This window comes from Seriola dumerili, unplaced genomic scaffold (genome assembly GCF_002260705.1).
Source record: "Seriola dumerili isolate Sdu_G_001 unplaced genomic scaffold, Sdu_1.0 BDQW01000565.1, whole genome shotgun sequence".
In the NCBI taxonomy this organism is placed as follows: Eukaryota; Metazoa; Chordata; class Actinopteri; order Carangiformes; family Carangidae; genus Seriola; species Seriola dumerili.
The window spans coordinates 1,454,204-1,481,703 of NW_019174820.1; the positions used below are offsets into that span (position 1 = coordinate 1,454,204).

Genomic DNA, 27,500 nt, shown 5'->3' on the forward strand with positions numbered 1-27,500 from the left:
ACCACACCACCCACACAGAGAGAGATTCCACTACAACTCACAAACAACGGTCGCTGGTTCTTTCAAGATGTGGAGGTGTGATGTACGTTGTTGTTTGTTTTTTCTTTCTGCAGAGTGGGTGGAATGGACCTGAAACATTGATTGTAAGCCTTAAAATGGAGAGGATCAATGTCTTTAAGGCGGGCCTTTCACAGCGAGAAACGAAGACGACGAGAAGGTAACGACAACGTTCACTTTGCTGCTGTGACGCTGGAACGTTTCCCCAGCTGTGGACCAATAACCGTTCCCTTTTTTATCATAAATTCCCTTGACCATCAAATCCCCTGCAGCTCAGTCTGCAGCTTTTCAACCAAAAAATGACTCAAACATTTTTCTGCTTCAATGTGGAAACGCAACTGATTATTTCAACTGTGACAGGAATTTTTTTATTATTATCAATCATATTAACTTTATTTTATTTTAGCTGCTGGACAGAAAATAAAAACCAGATTAGAGGAGCAGAGTAACATGAATAAAAACATGTATATCAACAGAGGATCTGACATTAGTGAAGCGAAGGCAAATAAAATATGATCAGTAAGAAATAAGAAACAATACTAAGATAAAACGACGTACAACACAAACATCACTAAGAATGAGAGAAATAGAATGTGTTCTTTAAAAAGTTTAATGAGTTAGTTACTGGACATTTTTATAAAACCAAGTGATAAACTGAGAAAAGCTGAATGGCAGATTAATCAATAATAAATGTAATCGTTCGTTTCAGCCGTAATCAATTACATGACCCAGTTTTTGTGAGATGATTTCTATTGGTTTCAATTGTTTCATGTTACGAGATCAAACATGACGAGTTTCATGAGCTGCACATTTTTGTCATTGTTATGAATCATTTTAATTTTGGCAAAATGATTAAAATTAGGACTGACCGTGTGTGTGTGTGTGTTGTGTGTGTGTGTGTGTGTGTGTGTGTGTGTGTGTGTGTGTGTGTGTAGTGTGTGTGTGTGTGTTGTGTGTGTGTGTGTGTTGTGTGTGTGTGTGTGTGTCTGCAGCCGACCCAGCTGTTGCCTTAATCCGTAAACTGATAGCTGTCGCTGGAGTCGATTGAACGTCTACCTCTGCAATCCTGTACGACATCCAGGATCTCATAACACCTGGCAGGTGCGTCCACAGTCCAGTTTCTGGATCCAGGTGGTGATTTCAACCCTGTGAGCTCACACACACACAGAGTTCACACCAGACTGAGTGACTTGACAAACTGTGCGTTAAAGTCCCTGTGTGTTTGTGTCGATCAAGATCTTGACGAGGAGGTTAACGTTTCCCGTCTTGGAGCCGAGCGCCGGCGAGACGCGCTGATCGACCGGACGGGTCGCTGTTGAAGTATGGGAGCCGCTGATGGCACCGTCGGACGTCGCTCTGGAAGCAGTACCTGCTGAAGATGGTGAGGGACGCACTGAACACAGCATCACACAACACACACACACACAACACACACACAGCACCACACCAGCACAGCGGCTGCTCTGGCCTTTAATGACGTGTCTGGTTGTTTTGACTCTCCTCCTCCTTGCGTTCCTAAGGTTGGCGGAGGCACTGGTGACGACTTTGAGCGCTCGTCTTGCGTCTTCGGAGGAAGCTGAGGGAAGGACAGACGTTCACCTTCAGACACCAGCATGACTTTGACGAGAACGCATCCTCTACTGGGTCGGAACCAACGCCAAGTAAGAACACTGACGCGCAAGACACGTCAGATCGTTAGTTTACACTTTCCACCTGGAGTCAATCTCATACGGCAGGTGTGACATTATTTTGTGGTTTGCCAGTCAATTAAACCTGATTTCAGCATTTTTTTTCTGTCTTTGTTATTAAAATATTTCTGTTAAAGTTTGTTTAAAAGGTGAAAAGTTGATGGCGTAGGTTTTGGCCGTGGTACTCACAGAGCTATCATCACAAGCTTCTATTCAATCATAACCTTTATTTCTTTTGCCCACAGAACAGGCTTATGAGTGGGTAAACCCTGGCTGCCGACGGCCTGGTGGTGGTGACCATCATCGGAGGGGCGTAACCTTCCTTAGGGCGGTTGGAGATATCCTGAGTCGGGATAGCTCAGCCTCAATGCCACACCAACGATGACAAGAACGCCTGGTTCGCCGTCGACCTTGGCCTCTGGGTCATTGCGCCTCAAGCGTACACCCTGAGACACGCCAGGTAATAAACAAGCGTACACTCCTGAGACACGCCAGGATAATAAAAACAAGCGTACACACCCCTGAGACAGCTAGTAAATAAACAAGCCGTAGCCTAACATCCTCAGACATGCAGTATAATAAAAATATAAAATGAAACCAGACAATTTTTCACTTTATAATTTAGTTTTCCAGTTAGTTTTCTTTCTGGCTTGTTTCACTGCTTGTTCTCCTCCCCCTCCCCCCCCCCCTCCTGCCCTCCGCCTTTCCCGTCTGCAGGGGTTATGGCCGCTCTGCGTTGAGGAACTGGGTTGTTCCAGGTGTCGAAGGAACGGTCAGAACTGGACGACTCTCTAACACTCACGTCGATCGACTGCAGCCTCAACGAACTGGGTAAGTCGCGCTCCTCCTGTTTCAGTGAACGAATCTGATGTCGACCAATTCTAAATACGAGCGCTCGTTTTACAGCGAACCGACTATGACGTGAAGGCAGCAGCAGCGGCCCGGAGCTTGAATTTTGTCACGTGTGTCTTGATGGGTGATGTCAGTGTAACCGTGTGGGTGGTTCTCGCAGGTCGACAGGCCACAGTGGCCTCATGGACCCGTTCAAGGAGGGAGAAGAGGGCTGGAGACACAATCAGGATCAAGCAGATGGGGAAAGAAACGCCAGTCGGACAGACTCAACTACCTGTCGCTGTCTGGACTCGAGCTGTTAAGTCACCTGCGTCTGTAGGACGGCAGCTCGGTAACGGACGCACCACCCGCCGTCACCTCCGCCAAACTGGCGAGAACTGTGCCTCCATACACTTGTGGGAGACGTGTTCGCCTCCTCACCATCAACTCACAACTGTAGTTTATTTAACAACGTCTCAACAACACACAACACACAACACAACACACACATCATCACACACACAACACACTACACACACACACACACACACACACACACAACACACACACACACACGCCTTGAAGAACATCTTGAAATTTGGCAAAAACTGGAACTGAAGGATGAACTGGTTAGGGTCAAGGTCAAGGTCATGATGACACTGTTTAAGGCCATTATTCAAGACTTCACAGACTCCGAGATGGTTCATGTTTTATGACTCTGGTTTACAAGGATACGACCATTGAGGAGGTGATTCTACCCTTAAAGATAAAAAAGATAATATATATAATAATTAAAAATGAGGTGAGTTTAAAGATTTTAGATATGCGAGCTTGTGGTCCACATCTGGCTCCAAACGCAAAGATTTACTTCATTTTAAATGCAACTTTACAGAGATTTTTCCACAAGGTTTTGTAAAAAGGTTGACGTACAACATCATGTTTCCTCTGTCGCGTTATTTCACAGATTAATAACTTTAAGACCCTTTTTTCAACAGCGATCAGCACCTTCTTTGTTCAGTAGCTGCTGAAACTCACCTGCTCCGAAGGACGTTCACGTCCACCCCTCATCACTTGTCCTCATCAGCCTGTTCCCTTTAATTAGCATCTGTCTTTTACACATCAGAATGACTGAACCCGTCTCTCCCTCTGGCTTCTCCCCTCTCTCTCCCTCTCTCTCTCTGCTCTCTCTGGTGTTCTCTCTCTCTCTCTCTCTCTCTCTCTCTGTGTCTCTCTCTCGCCTCTGTGTCTCTTCTCTCCCTCTCTCGTCTCTCTCTCTCTCTGTGTCTCTCTCTCCCTCTGTGTCTCTCTCTCCCTCTCTCTCTCTCTCTCTCTCTGTGGTCTGCTCTCCTCAACTCTCTCTCTCTCTCTCTCTGTGTCTCTCTCTCCCTCTCTCTCTCTCTCTCTCTGTGTCCTTCTCTCGTCCCTCCTGCTCCCTTCTCTCCCTCTCTCTCTCTCTCTACCTCTCTCTCTCTCCCTCTCTCTCTCATCTCCCTCCCTCTCTCTCTCTCCTCTCTCTCTCCCTCTCTCTCTCTCATCCCTCTCTCTCTCCCCTTCTTTCTCGTCCTCTCACCTCTCTCTCTGTTCTCTCTCTTCTCTCCCCTCTCTTCTCCCTCTCTTCTCCCTCTTCTCTCTCTCTAACCTCTCTCTCATCACCTCTCTCTCTCCTCTCTCTTCTCTCTCTCCTCTCTCTCTCCCTCTCTCTCTCTTCGACCTCTCTCTCTCTTCTCTCTCTCTTCCCTCTCTCCTCTCTCCCCTCTCTCTCCTCTCTCTCTCCGTCTCTCTCTCATCCTCTCCCTCTCTCTCTCTCCCCTCTCCTCTCCCTTTCTCTCTCCGCCTCTCTCTCTCGCTCCCGCTCTCTCTCCCCTCCGGTTCTCTGCCCTCCCTCTCATCCCTCTCTCTCTCTCCCTCTCTCTTATCCTCTCTCCCATCTCTCTCGCCTCTCTCCTCTGTCTACTCTTCCTCTCTCGCCTCTCTCTCTCTCTTCCTATCTCTCCCTCTCTCTCCCTTCCCCCTCTCTCTCTCTCTCTGTCTCTCTCCCTCCCTCCTCCCTCAGGTAAAGCTGTGAAGAGGGCGGAGGCGAACCGCGTCGCCGAAAGCGGCCGCCATTGTTCCGTTCCCAGGTTGAATGAAGTACATTGTTCCCCGGGGCGGGTCGTCCGCGGCTCGACTGGAAGTGGCGGACAGGATGGAAACCCGGCCGGGAGGGCACCGTTCACCGTAGAGGCTCACAACGGTAAGACACGTGAAAACTGACCATAAAACGCTTGTGACTGTCTTGGATTACAGCAAGGAGCGAGGATTCCACAGAGGCAGGTGCTTTGACTCGTAATTTGGAAGTGTTAATGTCTGACGCCGTTTGTTGACCTCAGGTTTTTAAGAGTCCACAGCTCCCTGTTTCTGGCCTCAGACGCTCGAACTGCGGGCAGATATTGTTGCCCAATACGCGGTCTGGAATGTGTGGAACCTGTGTTGTTATTTATCATTTGAAATTCAGAAGCTCAGGATTTTGTTGCCAGGGCAACCTGTAGGACCTGAGCGGAGATCTGTAAAAGATGTAAAGATGGTTTCTTATTCGCCATGTGTCGTTGCTTCAGAAAAACTAAAACCTAATTTGAAGAACTAAATGAACAATGGCCTCTGCACATTTTCTAAATTAATTTTGATAATATTCACAAACAAATTCAAATAATATGTGTCACAATAGAAAGAAACTTCATGCTGGTTCAGACTATCTGCCATCAGTTCTACAAGTCACTCATCATCACTAATGTAATGTCTGTATCACACCGTGTCTGAGCCGCAGCGCTCATGGTGGAGAATGCGTGTTCGTGGTACAAAAGAGTTGATTATCGCTGTGGGAAGGAAACTGACGAGTGAAAATCTAGACGGTTGATTGGTAGAGTTGGATTTGATGAACTCATCTGCTTTTGTAATCGTTTTTCCCTCTCTGGCGGGACGAGGAGCGTTTCTTCCAGGCAGCCGTCCGTAGCAGACATGATGCGCATCAACGCACCGACACGCTGGCGCGAGGCTTTTTTTTTTTTTTTTGCAGCCGTTGCACCTGGGTTCTGTGTGTGTTTCTTGAAACGTCCTCGTGCTGATCGTTTTTTTTATGAAATCAGATTATTAGTTTTTTAGTTTTTTGTACACCATTACAAATATCAATGAGGCTGAACACCTGAAGAAGATTATAAAAGATAAAATAAATAAGAAATAAAAGCAAAGGCAAAATAAATTCTGCATTCTAATTATTATTTTTTGGCTTGATAGAATCACAACCAGCTCTTTCACTTCATAAAACTCCGATTTTTTCTAAAATGTTTTCTAATCATCCTTTGTTTTGTGTCCTTCAAGAACAAAGTGACGTTTTAAATAAAGATTTTTTATTGATTAATATTCAAGGAATTCCACATCAGCTGCTGAAAAATTAAATCCATGTTTAAAGCGCAAGGTTTGTTGTGTTACACGTTTTTAAACCTTTCCCTCCAAAAAGGTCGACACAACATGACGAAGCTGCTCAGATGAACTGCCGACTCAGATTCTGTAAAACAACAACCACACACATCTGACTCAGCAAATCTCTTGTTGTTGTTTGTTTTTAATGTGGTGGAAAGATAAAAGACTCAGAGCTCCTGTTTTTATTCTTAATGTAAGAAGTTGTGAGTGAGCTCGTACAGAGATCAGCGGATCCCGCGCACAGTGGAGAATTGATCCGATCTCTTTACGCTGTGGACGACAATAATTGGGCGTGTTACTCCTCTAGCTGACAGGCAGGTGATTTCAAGCTGCACAGAGACGGAGCTGTAAAAAACAAAGAATAAGTGGGACAAGAAGGTTGAATAAAGAACTTCTCCCTTCACCACAGGCGGAAAAAGAGTGGTCCATCTACAAAGGCCGGTTACCATGAAGAGCAAACGTGACGGTTTTAAAACTTTCACATCACAATAAGAAGACGGGTCACAAAAAACAATCACACTCGAATTCAAAACTTGTAGCACTGAAAGCGACGGCCGCGTCCAGGTGCCGGAGAGGAAAACGTAAAACAAACCACACCTGTTGTTGTGAATCCCAGACAGGTTACCCTGGGACGGCCGGCGTTAAAGATCAAGACATCTGAAAGGAAGTGATAATCACCCCTTCCTTCTTCCTCCTCTCTCCTCCTTCCTCCTCCTCCCTCCTCCTCTTCTGCATCCTGCTCCTCCTCTCGGTGTTTCCTGTGTTTTTGATCAATTCAGACCTGATGTTTGTGTCAGTGAACGCCACCCGGCAGCTCCTGTCCAAATCTTTTTTTTTTTTTGGTTTTTATGACTGCATGATCCAGGATGAGCGTTTAGCGTTGTTTCCTGAGTTTTTGATTTCTTTTCCTTGTGGCTTTGGACGCTTTGCTTGTTGCCAGGAATATTTTCTAACTTTTTGCTTTGATTGTCATTTTCTGTGACCTGTGTTCATATTTTTCTCTCTCATCGCTCCACTGGACAAAAAAAGCTCCGCACAAGTGGAGTTTAACATGTTAAAAACACGTTGTTTTAAATAATGATTTTTATTGGATTTTTAAATATATACAAAAATCCACATGCAAGGGTGCATTAAAGGCAGGAGAGAGGGAAATGAAAAATAGAATTGTCTTTCACACATTTTAATTTCAGTAATTACACGAATTAAAAAAAAAATAAATAAAATAAAAAAACTACAAACATCCAAAATAATTCTTCCTTCATCCTGGATATTTTTCTGGTAAGCTTTGAACAAAATTCACTCAGTATTTAATAAAGTATTGAGTTTTATTAACTGTAGGTTATTGTGATAATACATGCCTTAATTGTGCTTTCATTATAAAACAAATGCTTTAACAGTGCTACTTAAATAAGATTAAATATATATATATTTATTTAAAAAAAAACAAAACAATTAAAACGCAATTTTCCTTAAAATGAAAGATTGTCCAGAAACTAACAACTGGAGACGAGCGATCGCCTCCGCAGAGATAAAAAGTTCATAGATTGGGGGGAAAAAACAAATTTAAAAAACTAATTTTTATTGATTTGTTGTGAACAATGAGACGGATTTGAAAAAAACGGTTTTCTTCCATTGTTACGTGTACTTGGAATAAATTTCACCCGATGGACGGTGCATGTGATCTGTCGCAGTGTAGAGCTGTGTGGAGCTGCCTAATCTGTCTGTCTGTCTACCTCCACTCTCCGACTCTCTGTCTCTGTCTCTCTCTCAGTCTGGCCGGGTCTCTGACATCCATACCCGTTCGTCTCCCTCCTATTCTCTGTCCATCCAGGCTGGATTGATGTAACCTGGGATGCTGGCGGCTCTAACTCTTACCTGTATGGGCGCTGGGAAGGGAAGTTTGACTCAATGCTTGCTGCCAGGGTACGACCTGAGTCGGCTGCCACAGCGCCGTCACCCAAACCTGTTCTCATCCACTGTTTCAGGCCCCGCCTCCTCCACGGTGGGACCTCCGCGACGCCGGCAGCCAGGCGGCGGCACCACCACCACGACTCCTCCTCCTCGTCTCGGCAGCAAGCAGTCGTGGAAGCAGGCTGGTGAAAAAATAACTGTCGCCGACAAAGGGCGGGGCCACGTCGCTGGGCGGGGCCAGCTCCTCAGCAGGAAGGTTCAGTCAGCAGCTTCCGTCTGCAGCGTCGCCTCCTCCTTCTGACATCAGCCTGAGCTCCTCCGCCGGCTGCCGGGCGCGGGCGGCCCTGCGCCTGGACAGGAGGGCCGAGGGGCTGCTGCTTCGACCAGGGCTCCGGGTGGGAGGAGTACAGGGGAGGCAGGGGTCGGCTCTGACGGAACAGCAGCAGGAAGCCCCATGTCGTGCTGTCCATCTTTTTGCGGCAGAAGGGCGGTTGTCTGCGCTCGGCGTGCCAGCTGCCGGCAGCCTCACCAGGCGACACGCCCGCCCCCGGAGACGACGGCCAGAAATAAGGATTCATGCCACGGCGAACCAACCGAACCCAGCAACGGCCATACTCCATGGGGCTGGTGAGCGTGAGCTCCCCCCGACGTCAGCTCGGTGTCGGAGTCATGCCAGCAAGGACACGCCTTCCCCGAGAGGCCTCTGTGCTCGCGCTAAACAGCCGCGGCTGTCGTCAAGCTCGCTGCGGCCGCCGGCGGCTCCCCATGAGCTCCAGCGCCAAGCGTTCCCAACCTGTCGTCCCGCGCGAGGCCAGCCCTCATGGAGTCCTTCGTTCCGCAGCGCGCCCCGACAACATGTCGCGCACGGACAAACGCAACCGAACAACATGAACATGAAGCCGGCAGCAGCAAGCGACAACAACACCAACACGGCTGGGCAGGAACGTCATGAGTACTGGGCAAGTGAGTACTTCATCCATACTACACTGATACTACGTGATATACACTGATACCACATGATACTACAGCTGGATACTACACTGATACTACATGATACTACATGATACTACACTGATACTACATGGATACCATGATACTACACTGATACTACACTGATACCTACAATGATACTACATGATAATACATGAATACTACCCAGCTGATACTACAGTGATACTACGTGATATTACTGAATACTGACAGTGATACTAACATGATACTCACTGATACTACAATGATACCACGTGATACTACACTGATAATACAATGATACTAACATGAAATACTACACTGATACTACATGATACTACACTGTATCTGACATGATACTACATGATACTACAGCTGATACTATGTGATACTCACACTTGATACTACATGATACTACAACTGATACTACATGATTAGCATACACTGGATACTATGTGATACTACACTGTACTACACTGATATACTACATGATACTACTGGATACTACTACACTGATAACTGAACAGTGATACTAAACGTGGATATATTACATGATTACTACAGTGATACTACATGATACTTACAACTGATACTACATGATACTACATGATACTACACTGATACTACACTGATACTACAGTGATACTACGTGATATTACATGATACTACAGTGATACTTACATGATCTACAGTGATACTACATGATACTAACACTGATACTACAGTGATTACTACATGATACTAACTGAATACTACATGATACTACATGTACTAACATGATACTACAGTGATAACTACGTGATACTACAAGTGATACCTAACATGATACCACGTGATACCACATGATACTCAGTGATACACAGTGAATACAACAGTGATACTCACATGATACTACATGATACTACAATGATACTACAGTGATACTAACATGATACTACATGATACTACAGTGATACTTACATGATACTACATGATACTTACATATAACTACAGTGATAACTACATGATACTAATGATACTACATGATACTACAGTGATACTACGTGATACTACGTGATACTACAAGTGATACTACAGTGATAAGCTACAGTGATACTCACACGATACTACATGTGATACTACAGTGATACTAACATGCTACTACAAATGATACTACAGTGATACTAGCGTGATACTACAGTGATATACATGATACTACAGTGATACACTGATACTACACTTGATACTACACTGATACTACATGATACTACATGATACTACAGTGATGATACTAGCAGTGATACTACAGTGATTACTACAGTGATACTACATGATACTACATGATACTACGTGATACCACAATGGATACTACAGTGATACTACGTGATATGACGTGATACTAACAGTGATACTTACAAATGATACTACAGTGATACTACATGATACTAGCATGGATACTACATGATACTACAGTGAATACTACAGTGATACTACATGATACTACGCGTGATACTAACGTGATACTACCGTGATAACTACCGTGATACTAACAATGATACTAACAGTTGATACCTACATGATACTACATGATACTACATGATACAGTCGCGTGTTTGGAATCAGATCTGGAATCAGCAAGAAACGTGTCACTAAAACATTAATGTATTCTGAACTAACCCCATCAGCACTAAACTAACTTTAACTATTTACTGTCGACGTCGTCACAGGTGCAGAACTTTCAATATCTTTGACAAGTTCCTGTGAGACGGAGAAAGACTCAACGGAGCCCGGCAGAAGCGCGACTGCGAACGGTCAGCGACGTCAGTCAAGGATCCAGTTATTTCAGTCCAAGTCGGTCAAAAAATTAAAAAAGTAAATGTAGTGAAATACCTTGACTCCGGTAGCAACAGGAGAAACATGCAGAGAATACACGGTAATAATGCTAATCGCAGGCAGTAACAGCCCGGTATTTCTGCGGTCAACAGATGTTGTATCAGAGTGTTGTGTCGTAAGATCCCGAGAGGCTCAGTGAGCGTAGGTGAATGATCGGGTCTGGTCAACATCCGCCCAGTGACACTGTCCAGTTTTTAAACAGCCTCAGGTCTGACGTGGTGGAGAACGCAAGGGAGCTTGAGTGTGACTGTGATGTGATTGGCTGACTGAAGGTGCAGAAACTGGTATCAAGGCTTGTTTTTTGCAGCAGAATTGAGACTCGGAGCGTTTTAAACCTCTGAGACCTGCGTGGACGTTCCACCAGTCAGCTGACTGGAGCTTAACGAGCTTTCACTGCTGCTTTGGTCTCTTTGGTTTCTGACCGACTCACCGGCTCTTTTGTTTTGGTTTTGTTTGTGTTTGTTTGTTTGTTTGTTTGTTTGCAGCTTTCTCCTGCTCATGGGGCGCTTCAGAAGCTTTCCTAACCTCACCACGCACTGGCACCGACCTTCACCGTTACCGATGTCAAAACCTCCCATAGTAACCAGCCAGCAATAACGTAGCCAAGCGGCCACTCAAACGGGTCTGTCCGGTGGGCCAGTTGCTTAAGCAACACCCTGACGACCAGCCCTGGACGTCACGTCCGCGAGAGCCTGACAACAGCCAGGAGGCTGAGTTTCTGCTCTCTAATGGTTGGTGATACAAACACGGACAAACACACACAACTTTCTATGTTGTGAGGACACTCTGACAAATGTCCTGCACCATCAATAGAGAGGTACACAGCACACACACACACACACACACAACACCACACACACACACACACACAGACACACACACACACACTGCTTGCAGCTACGCTGCTGCTAGCTCCTTCTCACAAGCTAAAATATCACATTTAAAAGGCCTGCTCTCTGCTCAATATTCGCATAACTCCTTGTATGTTCTGTGTTGCACAGAATTCAAATACTTTCATTTTCTGTAAAGTGGAAAAAACAAGTTATGGAGCAGAAATAATATCAAATGTTTACACGTTTAAGCACTGGGACTGAATAATTGTTTTTATTTTATCATTTGTTGAATGAAAACTTTCAAGCTCCACTCCCTACAGATTGTGACATGTTTTCAAAACCTGATTAGAAAATATTGGTGAGAAGGAAGAAGAGCTGTTTAACTCGGCTGCTGCATAGGACGTGACATTAAACGAGAGCTGAATGCAGGATTTATCAACACCTGATTTGGGGTTCCAGATGTGGCGCAGAGGGGCAAAGCATCGATGAGCTCATTGAAAAGTGTGTTGTGGTTGGAAACCTAATGTGAAGATTTACACCAAAGTATGATTGATGAGTTTTCGTGGGTTCAAGAATCTCATTTGGACCTTTTGACGTTGAAAAACAAAAATCCCAACATGTTGATTCATTTCCTGTCAGCTGACTTCACTGATTATGAAAAGTGCCTGTGTAGTTTCAGGTCCTTGTGGGGACGTTTCTGTTCCGGTGAAGCTGTGTGGTGTGTGGTGTGACGGGTGGATTTTTAAGATTTGCTTCTTTCAACCTCTTTGAACGATTTGACCACGTCGTTTTGTATTCCACCCGCCTGCCGTTAGACTTCCTGGGACAGCTGTCGTGCCAACGTACGTTATTGGCTTGAGCTGGACGACGAGGAGGGACCTCCCCAGAGCCGGACGAAGACGAAGTCGACGAGACACGAAGACGACAATCAGGGAGGACGCAGGAGTACGAGGAGGTCCTGGTACAGATAGCACAGCTTCTGTATTTTTATTTTTCTCTGGGTTATAAATCACGTAGCGACAGGCAAGTGAGGATGAGTATGTATGAGTGTGGTGGCTGGTGTCCCGCAGGAAGGAGGAAGAGTATGAGACGCAAGGAGGTCGGCAGAGGACGTGGATCGACGACTTTGTCCTTAAGAGCAGCAGTTTTCTGCTCTGGTTATCCCCGCCTTGATTCCCAGAACGCAGGACGAAACCTAACGTCCAGCAGAACCACCGACGCTGGAGATCGCGCCGCCACCAAAGGTTACACACACACACACAACACACAACACACAGCAACACACACAGCAACCAACCACGACCACACTACACAACACACACACACACAATCACACACACCTGGAGTTATAGCTCGCAATAGAAACAAACTCTTGTTCTAATAAACTAATGATTGTTTGGAGTTTTAATGGAAATTAAAAAACTTTTAGAAAAGCCAGAATTTTTTTAAACAAAACAAATAAGACTTTATTGTCTTTTATTTATTTTTTAAAAATGTATTCAATTATTTTACAATTTATTGGTATAATTTTTATATTTTAACTCAGAAGTTATTTCTTTATTAAATTAAAACTCATTTTATTCAGAATGAATCCAAATTGTTTAAATTCAAAATTAAATTTGACGTTGCTCCTCTCTCATTCTGCTGGATTCTCAGGAACTCCTCGTTCGGAGGTTTCAGCAGGAGTGGAGTGCGCTCCGTCTCCTCACCGGCTCTCCACCTCTGAAGGAAGACCACCCGAGGAACACCCCAGCACACAGTAACTGAACTGACCCTGCAGGTTTCAGATTGTTCTGTGTGGATCCCAAACCAAGTGGCGATTGCTCTGAGATTGCAAGGGAAAGCTCATCTTCCCTAGAAATTGTCAACAGAATAAGTGATCAAAATATGTGGCTGGTGTTGAACATTTCATTGACTAAATATGGCCGCTAGAAACGTTCCTCTTTTGTTCAGAATCAGCTGCATTAGATCACAGGTAACCGTTCACGACTTTCTTCTCATTCATCCCGCAGCGCACAGCGCTTTACACAGTGGTAGACGCCGAGCGTCTCCTGACTTCAGTGGGAAGCACAGAGTGGGTTGTTCCAACTGGCAGCCAAACTAGACGATCATTGGATAAGATGCTGGCCTTTGTTCCCGTCCTCATACGGACACTCAGCTCTTCTGGGGTGCTATGGACAGGGGCTGCCCCGGAACGCTCGAGCTTCTGCATGATGAATGGATGACTCTGTCTGAGGCTGAGTTCCTTTTGTTGACATGAATGATCGGAGCGAATCAGGCGATCTTGACAGTTAAGCATCCACCGGGAGGCATTTTTCTAAGTTTTTCATTCCGTTGTTTCGGAGTTGTGATCTGGAGACGTTACTGATCCTCAGCACTTTGTCTTGTTAAAAACGACTACCGTTGTGTTTGGCGACTCTCTTCTGTCACTCTGCGAATTTACATATAAATAAACGGACACATTTTTAATGACGTAGCCGAAAATGAGCTTTCGCCGCTCCTTATATGACCAGCAGCCGCACTGATCCAAACAGATCAATAAAAGTAACATGGCTCATTGTGTGTGTGTGTGTGTGTCCAGGGTGGCGGGGCTGGTACAACCCGGGATGGTGGAGCTTCCTTCTGTCAACTTACAAGTCGAACCATCTTCTACTACGTCCAGCGGCTGCTGCGCTCTCCTGCAACGAGACCGTGAAGACAGACAAACTGGACGCCATCTGGGAGCCGACGTACACGTAAGAGGAGGGGCCGCCGCAGCGCCAGTACGAAGGCCTTTCAGTGTCACTCGACGTTTGAGTTTCTAACTGTGACTGTGGATTTTTGTCCTGCAGGAAATGTCAGAGTAGCCTGAAGGACGCTGATAAGAGAAGGAGAGCGGAAAGATATGTGAGTCCGACGCTTTTATAAACAACACACAACAACACACACACACACACACACATCGTCACACACAGCACACACTCTCAACCACACACACAACACACTCTCACTCTCTCAAACACACACAGATCTCACACACACACACCACACACCTCTCTCTCTCAAACACACCACACACACACACTCTCAAACACACACACACACACACACACACACACTCTCTCTCTCAAACACACCACACACACACACACTGATTTATATGAAGATTTCACTACTCCTCAACTTCCACATGATGCTTTTATATAAAACTGTGGCATGTGTGTGTGTGTGTGTGTGTGTGTTAGAGAGAGAGTGTGTGTGTGTGTGTGTGTGTGTGTGTGTGTGTGTGTGTGTGTGTGTGTGTGTGTGTGTTATAAAGCGTGACTCACCATCTTTCCGCTCTCCTTCTCTTTATCAGCGTCCTTCAGCTCTCTGTACATTATCCTGCAGGACAAAAACCACAGTCACAGTTAGAAACTCAAACGTCCGAGTGACACTGAAAGGCCTCGTACTGGCGCTGCGGCGGCCCCTCCTCTTACGTGTACGTCGGCTCCCAGATGCGTCGCAGTTTGTCTGTCTTCACGGCTCCGTTGCAGGAGAGCTGCAGCAGCCGCTGGACGTAGTAGAAGATGGTCGACTTGTAGTTGGACAGAGGAAGCTCCACCTCCCGGGTTGTACCCAGCCCCGCCACCTGGACACACACACACACACACAATGAGCATTTACTTTTATTGATCTGTTTGGATCAGTGGCGGCTGCTGGTCTTATAATGAGGGGAAGCTCATTTTCGGCCTACGTCATAAAATGTGTCCGTTTATTTATATGTAAATTTGCAGAGTGACAGAAGAGAGTCGCCAAACACAACGCTAGTCGTTTTTAACAAAGACAAAGTGGCTGAGGATCAGTAACGTCTCCAGATCAACTCCGAACAACGGAATGAAAAACTTGAAAAATGCTCCGGTGGATGCTTATACTTCAAGATCGCTGATTCGCTCATTTCGCTGTCAATCAAAAAGGGACTCAGCCTCAGACAGATCATCCAATCATCATGCAGAAGCCGAGCGTCCGGGCCAGCCCACTGTCCCATAGACCCCCAGAGACGCTGAGCGTCCGATGGGCGGGACAAAGCCCAGCATTTATCCAATGATCGTCTAGTTTGGCTGCAGTGGAACAACCCACTCTGTGCTTCCCCACTGAAGTCAGGAGACGCTCGGCGTCTACACTGTGTAAAGCGCTGTGGCGCTGCGGGATGAATGAGAAGAAGTCGTGACGGTTACCTGTGATAAGCAGCTGATTCTGAACAAAAGAGGAACGTGTTCTAGCGCATATTTAGTCAATGAAATGTTCACACACCAGCACATATTTGACCACTTATTCTGTTGACATTTTAGGGGAAGCTGAGCTTCCCTTGCATCTCAGAGCAATCGCCACTGGTTTGGATCCCCAGCAGAACATCTGGAACCTGCAGGGTCAGTTCAGTTACTGTGTGCTGGGTGTTCCTGGTCTTACCTTCAGGGTGAGAGCCAGGTGAGGAGACGGAGCGCACTCCACCTCCTCCTGAACCTCCGACCGAGGAGTTCCTGAATCAGCAGATGAGAGAGGAGCAACGTCAAATTTAACTTTGATTTAAACATTTGATTCATCTGAATAAAATGAGTTTTAATTTAATAAAAAGAAACTTCTGAGTAAAATATAAAAATTAACCAATAAATTGTAAAATAATTGAATACATTTTTAAAACTAAATAAAAAGAAATAAAGTTTATTTGTTTTGTTTAAAAAACAATTCTCTTTTCTAAAAGTTTGTTTTAATTTCATAAACTCCAAACAATCATTAGTTATTAGACCAAGAGTTTGTTTCTATGGAGCTATAACTCCAGGTGTGTGTGTGTGTGTGTGTGTGTGTGTGTGTGTGTGTGTGTGTGTGTGTGTGTGTGTGTACCTGGTGGGGGGATCTCCAGGTCGGTGGTCTGCTGGACGTTGGTTCGTCCTGGTCTGGGATCGAAGGCGGGAACCAGAGCAGAAAACTGTCTCTTAAGGACAAAGTCGTCGTCCCACGTCCTCCTGCGACCTCCTTTGGTCTCATACTCTTCCTCCTCCTGCGGGACACCAGCCACACACTCATCATACTCATCCTCACTTCCTGTCGCTACGTGATTTTATAACCCGGAGAAAATAAAAATACAAAGTGTGTATCTGTACCAGGACCTCCTCGTACTCCTGGTCCTCCTGATTGTCGTCTTCGTTCTCGTCGTCGTCGTCGTCCGGCTCTGGGAGGTCCTCCTCGTCGTCCAGCTCAGCCAATAACGTGTTGGCACGACAGCTGTCCAGGAAGTCTACGGCAGGCGGGTGGAGACAAACGACGTTGGTCAAATCGTTCAAAGAGGTGAAAGAAGCAAATCTTAAAATCCACCCGTCACACACACACAGCTTCACCGGAACAGAAACGTCCCACAGACCTGAACTACACAGGCACTTCATCAATCAGTGAAGTCAGCTGACAGGAAATGAATCAACATGTTGGGATTTTTGTTTCAACGTCAAAGGTCCAAATGAGATTCTGACCCACGAACTCATCACATCATACTTGGTGTAAATCTCACATTAGGTTCCACCACAACACACTTTTCAATGAGCTCATCGATGCTTTGCCCCTCTGTCGCCACATCTGGAACCCAAATCCAGGTGTTGATAAATCTGCATTCAGCTCTCGTTTAATGTCACGTCCGTATGCAGCAGCGAGTAACAGCTCTTCTTCTTCTACGAAATATTTTCTAATCAGGTTTTGAAACATGTCACTGTGGGAGTGGAGCTGAAAGTTTCATTCAACAAATGATAAATAAAAACAATATTCAGTCCCAGACTTTAACTGTAACATTTGATATTATTCTGCTCCATTAACTTGTTTATTCACTTACAGAAAATAAAGTATTTGAATTCTGTGCAACACAGAAATACAGAGTTATGAATATGAGCAGAGAGAGCCTTTAAATGTGATATTTAGCTTGTGAGAGGAGTTAGCAGCAGGTTAGCTGAAGCAGTGTGTGTGTGTGTGTGTGTGTGTGTGTGTGTGTGTGTGTGTGTGTGTGTGTGTGTGTCTCTCTATGATGGTGAGGACATGTTGTCAGAGTGTCCTCACAACAATAGAAAGTGTGTGTGTTTGTCCGTGTGTCATCACCAACCATAGAGAGAGAACTCAGCCTCCTGGCCTGTGTCGCTCTCGCTGGACGTGGACGTCAGGCTGGTCGTCAGGGTGTTGCTTAGCAACTGGCCCACCGACAGACCCGTGGTGGCCGTGGCTACGTTATTGCTGCTGGTTACTATGGAGGTTGACATGGTAACGGTGGAGGTGGTGCCAGTGGTGGTGAGGTTAGGAAAGCTCTGAGCGCCCATGAGAGGAGAAGCTGCAAACAAACAAACAAACAAACAAACACAAACAAACATACAAAGGGCGGTTAGTCGGTCAGAAACCAAAGAGACAAAGCAGCAGGTGAAGCTCGTTAAGCTCCAGTCAGCTGACTGGGACGTCCACCTCAGGTCTCAGAGGTTTAAAACGCTCCGAGTCTCAATTCTGTGCAAAACAAGCTGATACAGTTTCTGCACCTTCAGTCAGCCAATCACATCACAGCACACTCAGCTCCCTGGTCTCCACCACGTCAGACCTGAGGCTGTTAAACTGGACCAGTGTCACTGGGCGGATGTTGGACCAGACGCCGTCTTCACCTACGGCTCACTGAGCTCTCGGGATCTTACTGACACAACATCTGTACAACATCTGTGACCGCAGAAAGTACCGGCGTTACTGCTGATTAGCATTATTACCGTTATTCTCTGCATGTTTCTCCTGTTGTACCGGAGTCAAGGTTTCACTACATTTATCTTTTTTTAATTTTGACCGACTTGGACTGAAATACTGGATCCTGACTGACGGTCCTGACCGTCGCAGGTCCGGCTTCCTGCGGCTCCGTGAGTCTTTCTCCGTCTCACATGAACTTGTCAAAGATATGAAAGTTTGCACCTGTGACGACGTCGACAGTAAATAGTTAAAGTTAGTTAGTGCTGATGGGTTAGTTCAGAATACATTAATGTTTAGTGACACGTTTCTGCTGCTTCCAGTCTGATTCCAAACACCCGACTGTATCATGTAGTATCATGTAGTATCATGTAGTATCACTGTAGTATCATGTAGTATCACGGTAGTATCACGGTAGTATCACGTAGTATCACGGTAGTATCATGTAGTATCACTGTAGTATCACTGTAGTATCATGTAGTATCATGTAGTATCATGTAGTATCACTGTAGTATCATGTAGTATCACTGTAGTATCACGTAGTATCACGTAGTATCACTGTAGTATCATGTGGTATCACGTAGTATCATGTAGTATCATGTAGTATCACTGTAGTATCACTGTAGTATCACTGTAGTATCATCACTGTAGTATCATGTAGTATCATGTAGTATCAGTGTAGTATCAGTGTAGTATCAGTGTAGTATCACTGTAGTATCATGTAGTATCACTGTAGTATCATGTAGTATCAGTGTAGTATCATGTAGTATCATGTAGTATCATGTAGTATCACTGTAGTATCACGTAGTATCACGTAGTATCACGTAGTATCACGTAGTATCATGTAGTATCACTGTAGTATCACTGTAGTATCATGTAGTATCATGTAGTATCACTGTAATATCACGTAGTATCACTGTAGTATCACTGTAGTATCATGTAGTATCACTGTAGTATCAGTGTAGTATCAGTGTAGTATCACTGTAGTATCACTGTAGTATCAGTGTAGTATCATGTAGTATCAGTGTAGTATCACGTAGTATCAGTGTAGTATCACGTAGTATCAGTGTAGCATCAGTGTAGTATCATGTAGTATCAGTGTAGTATCAGTGTAGTATCATGTGGTATCATGTAGTATCAGTGTAGTATCATGTAGTATCAGTGTAGTATCACATAGTATCAGTGTAGTATCATGTGGTATCATGTAGTATCAGTGTAGTATCATGTAGTATCATGTAGTATCAGTGTAGTATCATGTAGTATCATGTAGTATCAGTGTAGTATCAGTGTAGTATCATGTGGTATCAGTGTAGTATCACGTAGTATCAGTGTAGTATGGATGCAGTACTCACTTGCAGTACTCATGACGTTCCTGCCCAGCGTGTTGGTGTTGTTGTCGCTGCTGCTGCGGCTCAGGTTCATGTTGTTGGTGGCGTTGGTGCGCGACATGTTGGGCGCGCGGCGGACGAAGGACTCCATGAGGCTGGCCTCGCGGGACGACAGGTTGGGAACGCTGGCGCTGGAGCTCATGGGAGCGCCGGCGGCCAGCAGCGAGCTGACCGACAGCCGGGCGTTAGCCGCCGAGCACAGAGGCCTCTGGGAAGGCGTGTCCTTGCTGGATGACTCCGACACCGAGCTGACGTCGGGGGAGCTCACGCTCACCAGCCCCATGGAGATGGCCGTTGCTGGGTCGGTGGTCGCCGTGGATGAGTCCTTATTTCTGGCGTCGTCTCCGGGGGCGGGCGTGTCGGCCGTGAGCGTGCCGGAGCTGGACGCCGAGCCAGACCCGCCCTCTGCCGCAGATGACAGCACGACGATGGGCTCCTGCTGCTGTCCGTCAGAGCCGACCCCGCCTCCCGTTACTCCTCCCACCCCGGAGCCCTGGTCGAGCAGCAGCCCCTCGGCCCTCCTGTCCAGGCGCAGGCCGCCCGCGCCCGGCAGCCCGGCGGAGGAGCTCAGGCTGATGTCAGAGGAGGAGGCGACGCTGCAGACGGAGCTGCTGCTGCCCTTCCTGCTGGAGGAGCTGGCCCCGCCCAGCGACGTGGCCCCGCCCTTGTCGGGACAGTTATTTTTCACCAGGCTGCTCCACGACTGCTGCTGCGAGGACGAGGAGGAGGAGGTGGTGGTGGTGGTGCCGCCGCTGGCTGCCGGCGTCGCGGAGGGTCCCACCGTGGAGGAGGCGGGGCCTGAAACAGTGGATGAGACAGGTTTGGGTGACGGCGCTGTGGCAGCCGACTCAGGGTCGTACCCTGGAGCAAGCTTGAGGTCAAACTTCCCTTCAGCGCCCATACGGTAAGAGTTAGAGCCGCCAGCATCCCAGGTTACATCAATCCAGCCTGGATGGACAGAGAGATAGGAGGGAGACGGACGGATGGATGTCAGAGACCCGGCAGAGAGAGAGAGACAGAGACAGAGAGTGGTAGAGGGAGGTAGACAGACAGCAGAGTAGCAGCTCCACACAGCTCTACACTGGACCAGATCACTGCACCGTCCATCGGAGGAAATTTATTCCAAGTAACAATGAAAAACCGTTTTTCAAATCCGTCTCATTGTCACAACAAATCAATAAAAATAGTTAAATTTGTTTTTCCCCCCCAATCTATGAACTTTTATCTCTGCGGAGCGATCGCTCGTCTCCAGGTTTGTTAGTTCTGACAATCTTCATTTTAAGAAATGGTTTTAATTGTTTGTTTTTTTAAATAAATATAATATATATTTAATCTTATTTAAGTAGCACTGTTAAAGCATTTGTTTTATATAAAGCACAATAAAGGATGTTATTATCACAATAACCTACAGTTAATAAAACTCAATACTTTATAAATACTGAGTGAATTTTGTTCAAAGTACCAGAAAATATCCAGGATGAAGGAAGATTATTTTGGGATGTTTGTAGTTTTTTTATTTATTTATTTTTTTTTTAATTCGTGTAATTACTGAAATTAAAATGTGTGAAAGACAATTCTATTGTTTCATCCTCTCTCCTGCCTTTAATGCACCTTGCATGTGGATTTTTGTATATATTTAAAAATCAATAAAATCATTTATTAAAACAACGTGTTTAACATGTTAAACTCCACTTGTGGAGCTTTTGGTCCAGGTGGAGCGATGAGAGAGAAAAATATGAACACAGTCACAGAAAATGACAATCAAAGCAAAAGTAGAAAATATTCCTGGCAACAGCAAAGCGTCAAAGCCACAAGGAAAAGAAATCAAACTCAGGAACAACGCTAACGCTCATCCTGGATCATGAGTCATAAAAACAAAAAAAAAAAGATTGTGGACAGGAGCTGCCGGTGGCGTTCACTGACACAACATCAGGTCTGAATGATCAAAACACAGAAACACCGAGAGGAGGAGCAGGAGGCAGAAGAGGAGGAGGAGGAGGAGGAGGAGAGGAGGAGGAAGGAAGGAAGGGGTTGATTATCACTTCCTTTCAGATCTGATCTTTAACGCCGGCCGTCCAGGTGACCTGTTGGGATTCACAACAACAGGTGTGTTTGTTTTACGTTTCCTCTCCGGCACCTGGGGCCGTCGCTTCAGTGCTACAAGTGTTTGAATTTCAGTGTGATTGTTTTTGTGACCCGTCTTCTTATTGTGATGTGAAAGTTTTAAACCGTCACATTTGCTCTCATGTAACCGCCTTGTAGGTGACCGACTCTTTTTCCGCCTGTGGTGAAGGAGAAGTTCTTTATTCACCTTCTTGTCCCACTTATCTTGTTTTTACAGCTCCGTCTCTGTGCAGCCTGAAATCACCTGCTGTCAGCTAGAGGAGGACACGCCCACATTATTGTCGTCCACAGGTAAGAGATCGGATCATTCTCACTGTGCGGGGACCGCTGATCTCTGTACGAGCTCACTCACAACTCTTACATTAAGAATAAAAACAGGAGCTCTGAGTCTTTATCTTTCCACCACATTAAAAACAAACAACAACAAGAGATTTGCTGAGTCAGATGTGTGTGGTTGTTGTTTTACAGAATCTGAGTCGGCAGTTCATCTGAGCAGGTGTCGTCATGTTGTGTCGACCTTTTGGAGGGAAGTTTAAAACGTGTAACACAACGAACCTGCGCTTTAAACTGGATTTAATTTCAGCAGCTGATGTGGAATCCTTGAATATTAATCAATAAAAAATCTTTATTAAACGTCACTTTGTTCTTGAAGGACACAAAACAAAGGATGATGTTAGAAAACATTTAGAAAAATGGGAGGTTTATTGAAGTAGAAAGCTGGTTGTGATTCTATCAAGCCAAAAAATAATAATTAAGAATGCAGAATATTTTGCCTTTGCTTTTATTTCTTATTTATTTTACCCTTTATAATCTTCTTCAGGTGTTCAGCCTCATTGATATTGTAATGTTGAAAAACTAAAAAACTAATAATCTGATCATAAAAAAACGATCAGCACGAGGGACGTTCAAGAACACACACAGAACCAGGTGCAGACGGCTGCAAAAAAAAAAAAAAAGCCGCGGCGTGTCGGTGCGTTGATGCGCATCATGTGCTGCTACGACGCTGCCTGGAGAAGCTCTCGTCCCGCAGAGAGGGAAAACGTTACAAAGCAGATGAGTCATCAATCCAACTCTGACCAATCAACCGTCTAGATTTCACTCGTCAGTTTCCTTCCCACAGCGAATCAACTCTTTGTACCACGAACACGCATCATCACCATGAGGCTGCGGCTCAGACACGTGTGATACAGACATTACATTAGTGATGATGAGTGACTGTAGACTGAGGGCAGATGTCTGAACCAGCAGGAAGTTTCTTTCTATTTGTGACACATATTTTTGAATTTGTTTGTGAATATTATCAAAATTAATTTTAGAAAATGTGCAGAGGCCATTTTCATTTAGTTCTTCAAATTAGGTTTTAGTTTTCTGAGCAACGACACATGGCGAATTAAGAAACCATCTTTACATCTTTTACAGATCTCCGCTCAGGGTCCTACAGGTTGCCCTGGCAACAAAATCTGAGCTTCTGAATTTCAAATGATAAATACAACACAGGTTCACACATTCAGACCGCGCTGGCACAAATATCTGCCCGCAGTCGAGCGTCTGAGCAGAAACAGGAAGCTGTGGACTCTTAAAAACCTGAGGTCAACAAACGGCGTCAGACATTAAAACACTTCAAATACGAGTCAAAGCAGCTGCTCTGTGAATCCTCGCTCCTGCGTAATCAAGACCAGTCACAAGGTTTTATTGGTCAGTTTCACGTGTCTTACCGTTGTGAGCCTCTCCGGTGACGGTGCCCTCCCCGGCCGGGTTTCCATCCTGGTCTCGCCACTTCCAGTCGATGCCGCGGACGACCCGCGCCCCGGGAACAATGTACTTCATCACCTGGGAACGGAACAGGCGGCGCTGGCGACGCAGGTTCGCCTCCGCCTCCTTCACAGCTTTACCTGAGGGAGGAGGGAGGGAGAGAGACAGAGAGAGAGAGAGAGGGGGAGAGGGAGAGAGAGGGAGACAGAGGGAGAGAGAGGGGAGAGAGAGGGAGAGAGAGAGGGAGAGGGAGGGAGAGACGGGTTCAGTCATCTGATGTGTAAAAGACAGATGTAATTAAAGGGACAGGCTGATGAGGACAGTGACTGAGTGAACGTCCTCGGAGCAGGTGAGTTTCAGCAGCTACTGAACAGAAGTGCGATCGTGTTGAAAAGGGTCTTAAAGTTATTAATCTGTGAAATAACGACCAGAGGAAACATGATGTTGTACGTCACCTTTTACAAACCTGTGAAAAATCTCTGAAAGTTTTTCATTTAAAATGAAGTAAATCTCTGGTTTGAGTCCAGATGTGGACACAGCTGCATATCTAAAATCTTTAAGACCTCACCTCATTTAATTATTATATATATTTATCTTTTTTATCTTTAAGGTAGAATCACCTCCTCATGGTCGTATCCTGTAAATCCAGAGTCATAAAACATGAACCATCTGCGAGTCTGTGAAGTCTTGAATAATGGCTAAACAGTGTCATCGTGACCTTGACCTTTGACCTAACCAGTTCATCCTTCAGTCCCAGTTTTGCCAAATTTCAAGATGTTCCTTCAAGGCGTGTGTGTGTGTGTGTGTGTGTGTGTGTGTGTGTGTGTGTGTGTGTGTGTGTGTGTGTGTGTGTGTGTGTGTGAGAGTGTAAATAAACTACAGTGTGTGAGTTGATGGTGAGGAGGGAACACGTCTCCCAGTGTATGGAGACAGTTCTCGCCAGTTTGGCGGAGGTGACGGCGGTGGTGCGTCCGTACCGAGCTGGTCCTCACAGACGGCGGTGACGGTGCCGTACAGCTCGAGTCCAGACAGCGACAGGTAGTGAGTCTGTCCGCTGGCGTTCTTCCCCATCTGCTTGATCCTGATGTGTCTCCAGCCCTGCTTCTCCTCCTTGGACGGGTCCAGAGGCCACGTGGCCGTCGACCTGCGAGAACGCACCCACACGGTTACACTGACATCACCCATCAAGACACACGTGACAAAATCAAGCTCCGGGCCGCGTGCTGCCTTCACGTCATAGCTCGTTCTCTGTAAATACGAGCGCTCGTATTTAGAATTGGTCGACATCAGGATTCGTTCACTGAAACAGGAGGAGCGACGTACCCAGGTTCGTTGAGGCTGCAGTCGTCGACGTGAGTGTAGAGAGTCGTCCAGTTCTGACCGTCCTTCGACACCTGGAACACCCAGTTCCTCAACGCAGAGCGGCCATAACCCCTGAGACGGGAGGGGGAGGGGGAGGGAGAAAAGGGTGAAACAGCAGAAAGAAACTAACTGGAAAACTAAATATAAAGTGAAAATGTCTGGTTTCATTTTATATTTTTATTATACTGCATGTCTGAGGATGTAGGTACGCTTGTTTTATTACCTAGCGTGTCTCAGGGTGTACGCTTGTTTTATTACCTGGCGTGTCTCAGGGTGTACGCTGAGGGAATGACCCAGAGGCCAAGGTCGACGGCGAACCAGGCGTTCTTGTCATCGTTGGTGTGGCAGTTGAGGGCGGAGCTATCCCGACTCAGGATATCCTCCAACCGCCCGTAAGGAAGGTTACGCCCCTCCGATGATGTCACCACCACCAGGCCGTAGGCAGCAGGGTTTACCCACTCATAAGCTGTTCTGTGGGCAAAAGAAATAAAGTTTGATTGAATAGAAGCTGTGATGATGCTCTGTGAGTCCACGCCAAAACTACGCATCAACTTTCACCTTTTAAACAAACTTTAACAGAAATATTTTAATAACAAAGACAGAAAAAAATGTGAAATCAGGTTTAATTTGACTGGAAACACAAAATAATGTCACACCTGCCGTATGAGATGTGACTCCAGGTGAAAGTGTAACTAACGATCTGAACGTGTCTGCGGTCAGTGTTCTTACTTGGCGTTGGTTCCGACCCAGTAGATGATGCCGTTCTCGTCAAAGTCATGCTGGTGTCTGAAGGTGAACGTCTGTCCTTCCCTCAGCTTCCTCACGAAGACGAAGGACGAGCGCTCAAAGTCGTACCACTGCTTCGCCACCTGGACCGCAAGGAGGAGGAGGAGTCAAACAACCAGACACGTCATTAAAGGCAGAGCAGCCGTGTGTGTGTGTGTGTGTGTGTGTGTGTGTGTGTGTGTTCAGTGCGTCCTCACCATCTTCAGCAGGTACTGCTCCAGAGACTCCACGGTCGCCAGCGGCTCCATCTTCAACATGCGACCCGTCCGGTCGATCAGCGCCGTCTCGCCCGGCGCTCGCTCCAGACGGAAACGTAACCTCCTCGTCAAGATCTGATCGACACAAACACACAGGAGTTAACGCACAGTTTGTCAAGTCACTCAGTCTGGTGTGAACTCTGTGTGTGTGTGAGCTCACAGGTTGAACACACCTGGATCCAGAACTGACTGTGACGCACCTGCAGGTTGTATGAGGATCCTGGAGTGTCGTACAGGTGCAGAGGTAGACGTTCAATCGACTCCAGGACAGCTATCAGTTTACGGATTAAGGCAACAGCTGGTCGGCTGCAGACACACACACACACACACACACACACACACACACACACACACACACACACACACACACACACACACGTCAGTCTAATTTTTATCATTTGCAAAATTAAATGATTCTATAAATTGACAAAAATGTGCAGCTCATGAAACATCGTCATGTTTGAATCTCGTAACATGAAACCAATAGAAATCATCTCACAAAAACTGGGTCATGTATTGATTACGGCTGAAACGAACGATTACATTTATTATTGATTAATCTGCCATTCAGCTTCTCAGTTTATCACTTGGTTTATAAAATGTCAGTAACTGAACTCATTAACTTTTTAAAACACATTCTTTCTCTCATTCTTTAGTGATGTTTGTGTTGTACGTCGTTTTATTCTTAGTTATTGTTCTTATTTCTTACTGATCATATTTTATTGCCTCGCTTCACTAATTGTCAGATCCTCTTGTTGATATACATGTTTTTATTCATGTTACTCTGCTCCTCTATCTGGTTTTATTTTCTGTCCAGCAGTAAAATATAAATAAAGTTATTATTATTGATAATAATAAAAAATTCCTGTCACAGTTGAAGATAATCAGTTCGTTTCCACATTGAAGCAGAAAATGTTTTGAGTCATTTTTTGGTTGAAAAGCTGCAGACTGAGCTGCAGGATGATGTCAGATATGATAAGACGGTTTATTGGTCCCACAGCGGGAAACGTTCCAGCGTCACAGCAGCAAAGTGAACGTGTCGTTACCTTTCGTCGTCTTCGTTCTCGCTGAAAGCCGCCTTAAAGACATTGATCCTCTCCATTAAAGGCTTACAATCATGTTTCAGGTCCAGTTCCACACTCTGCAGAAAGAAAAACAACAACAACGTGACATCACACCTCCACATCTTTGAAGACAGCGCCGTGTTTGTGAGTGTAGTGGCGGGGTGAAGGGTTTGCAGCGGCTCACGTTGTTGAGGACGGTGAACAGAGCCTGGACCAGGCCGCTGCTGCACATCTCATACGGAGAAATCGTGTTTTCATCCTTCAGAACTACGATCAGGTTCTCCAGAGCCGTCTTCATCAGGTCCCTCCACGTGTTCTCCCCCTCGATGCACTGAACACAGAACCGACAGCACGAGACGTGACACACACACACACATACCATACATGTATGAAATATAAATATACACATACAGATATATAAGTATTTAATATGGAGCTA

The 27,500-nt window shown here is 45.7% G+C and overlaps 1 protein-coding gene across 5 annotated transcripts in view; it reads right to left on the bottom strand.

Annotated features, from left to right (window-relative positions):
* Positions 1-27,500, bottom strand: part of hectd1 (HECT domain E3 ubiquitin protein ligase 1) — a 46,146-nt gene that overhangs the window by 4,918 nt on the left and 13,728 nt on the right. For 2 of the 5 annotated variants that reach the window (XM_022764737.1, XM_022764736.1), the window contains exons 17-32: positions 27,246-27,392; positions 27,044-27,138; positions 26,171-26,303; positions 25,938-26,072; positions 25,684-25,823; positions 25,213-25,425; positions 24,916-25,026; positions 24,570-24,736; positions 23,556-23,732; positions 19,681-20,664; positions 17,718-17,939; positions 16,738-16,871; positions 16,478-16,634; positions 16,046-16,116; positions 15,076-15,227; positions 14,926-14,980 (exon numbers count right to left, since the gene is read on the bottom strand). In XM_022764737.1, the coding sequence (XP_022620458.1) occupies positions 14,926-14,980; positions 15,076-15,227; positions 16,046-16,116; positions 16,478-16,634; positions 16,738-16,871; positions 17,718-17,939; positions 19,681-20,664; positions 23,556-23,732; positions 24,570-24,736; positions 24,916-25,026; positions 25,213-25,425; positions 25,684-25,823; positions 25,938-26,072; positions 26,171-26,303; positions 27,044-27,138; positions 27,246-27,392 (3,093 nt within the window). The remainder of the gene's footprint in view (positions 1-14,925; positions 14,981-15,075; positions 15,228-16,045; positions 16,117-16,477; positions 16,635-16,737; positions 16,872-17,717; positions 17,940-19,680; positions 20,665-23,555; positions 23,733-24,569; positions 24,737-24,915; positions 25,027-25,212; positions 25,426-25,683; positions 25,824-25,937; positions 26,073-26,170; positions 26,304-27,043; positions 27,139-27,245; positions 27,393-27,500) is intronic. The other 3 variants (XM_022764738.1, XM_022764740.1, XM_022764741.1) reach the window with 3 other exon arrangements.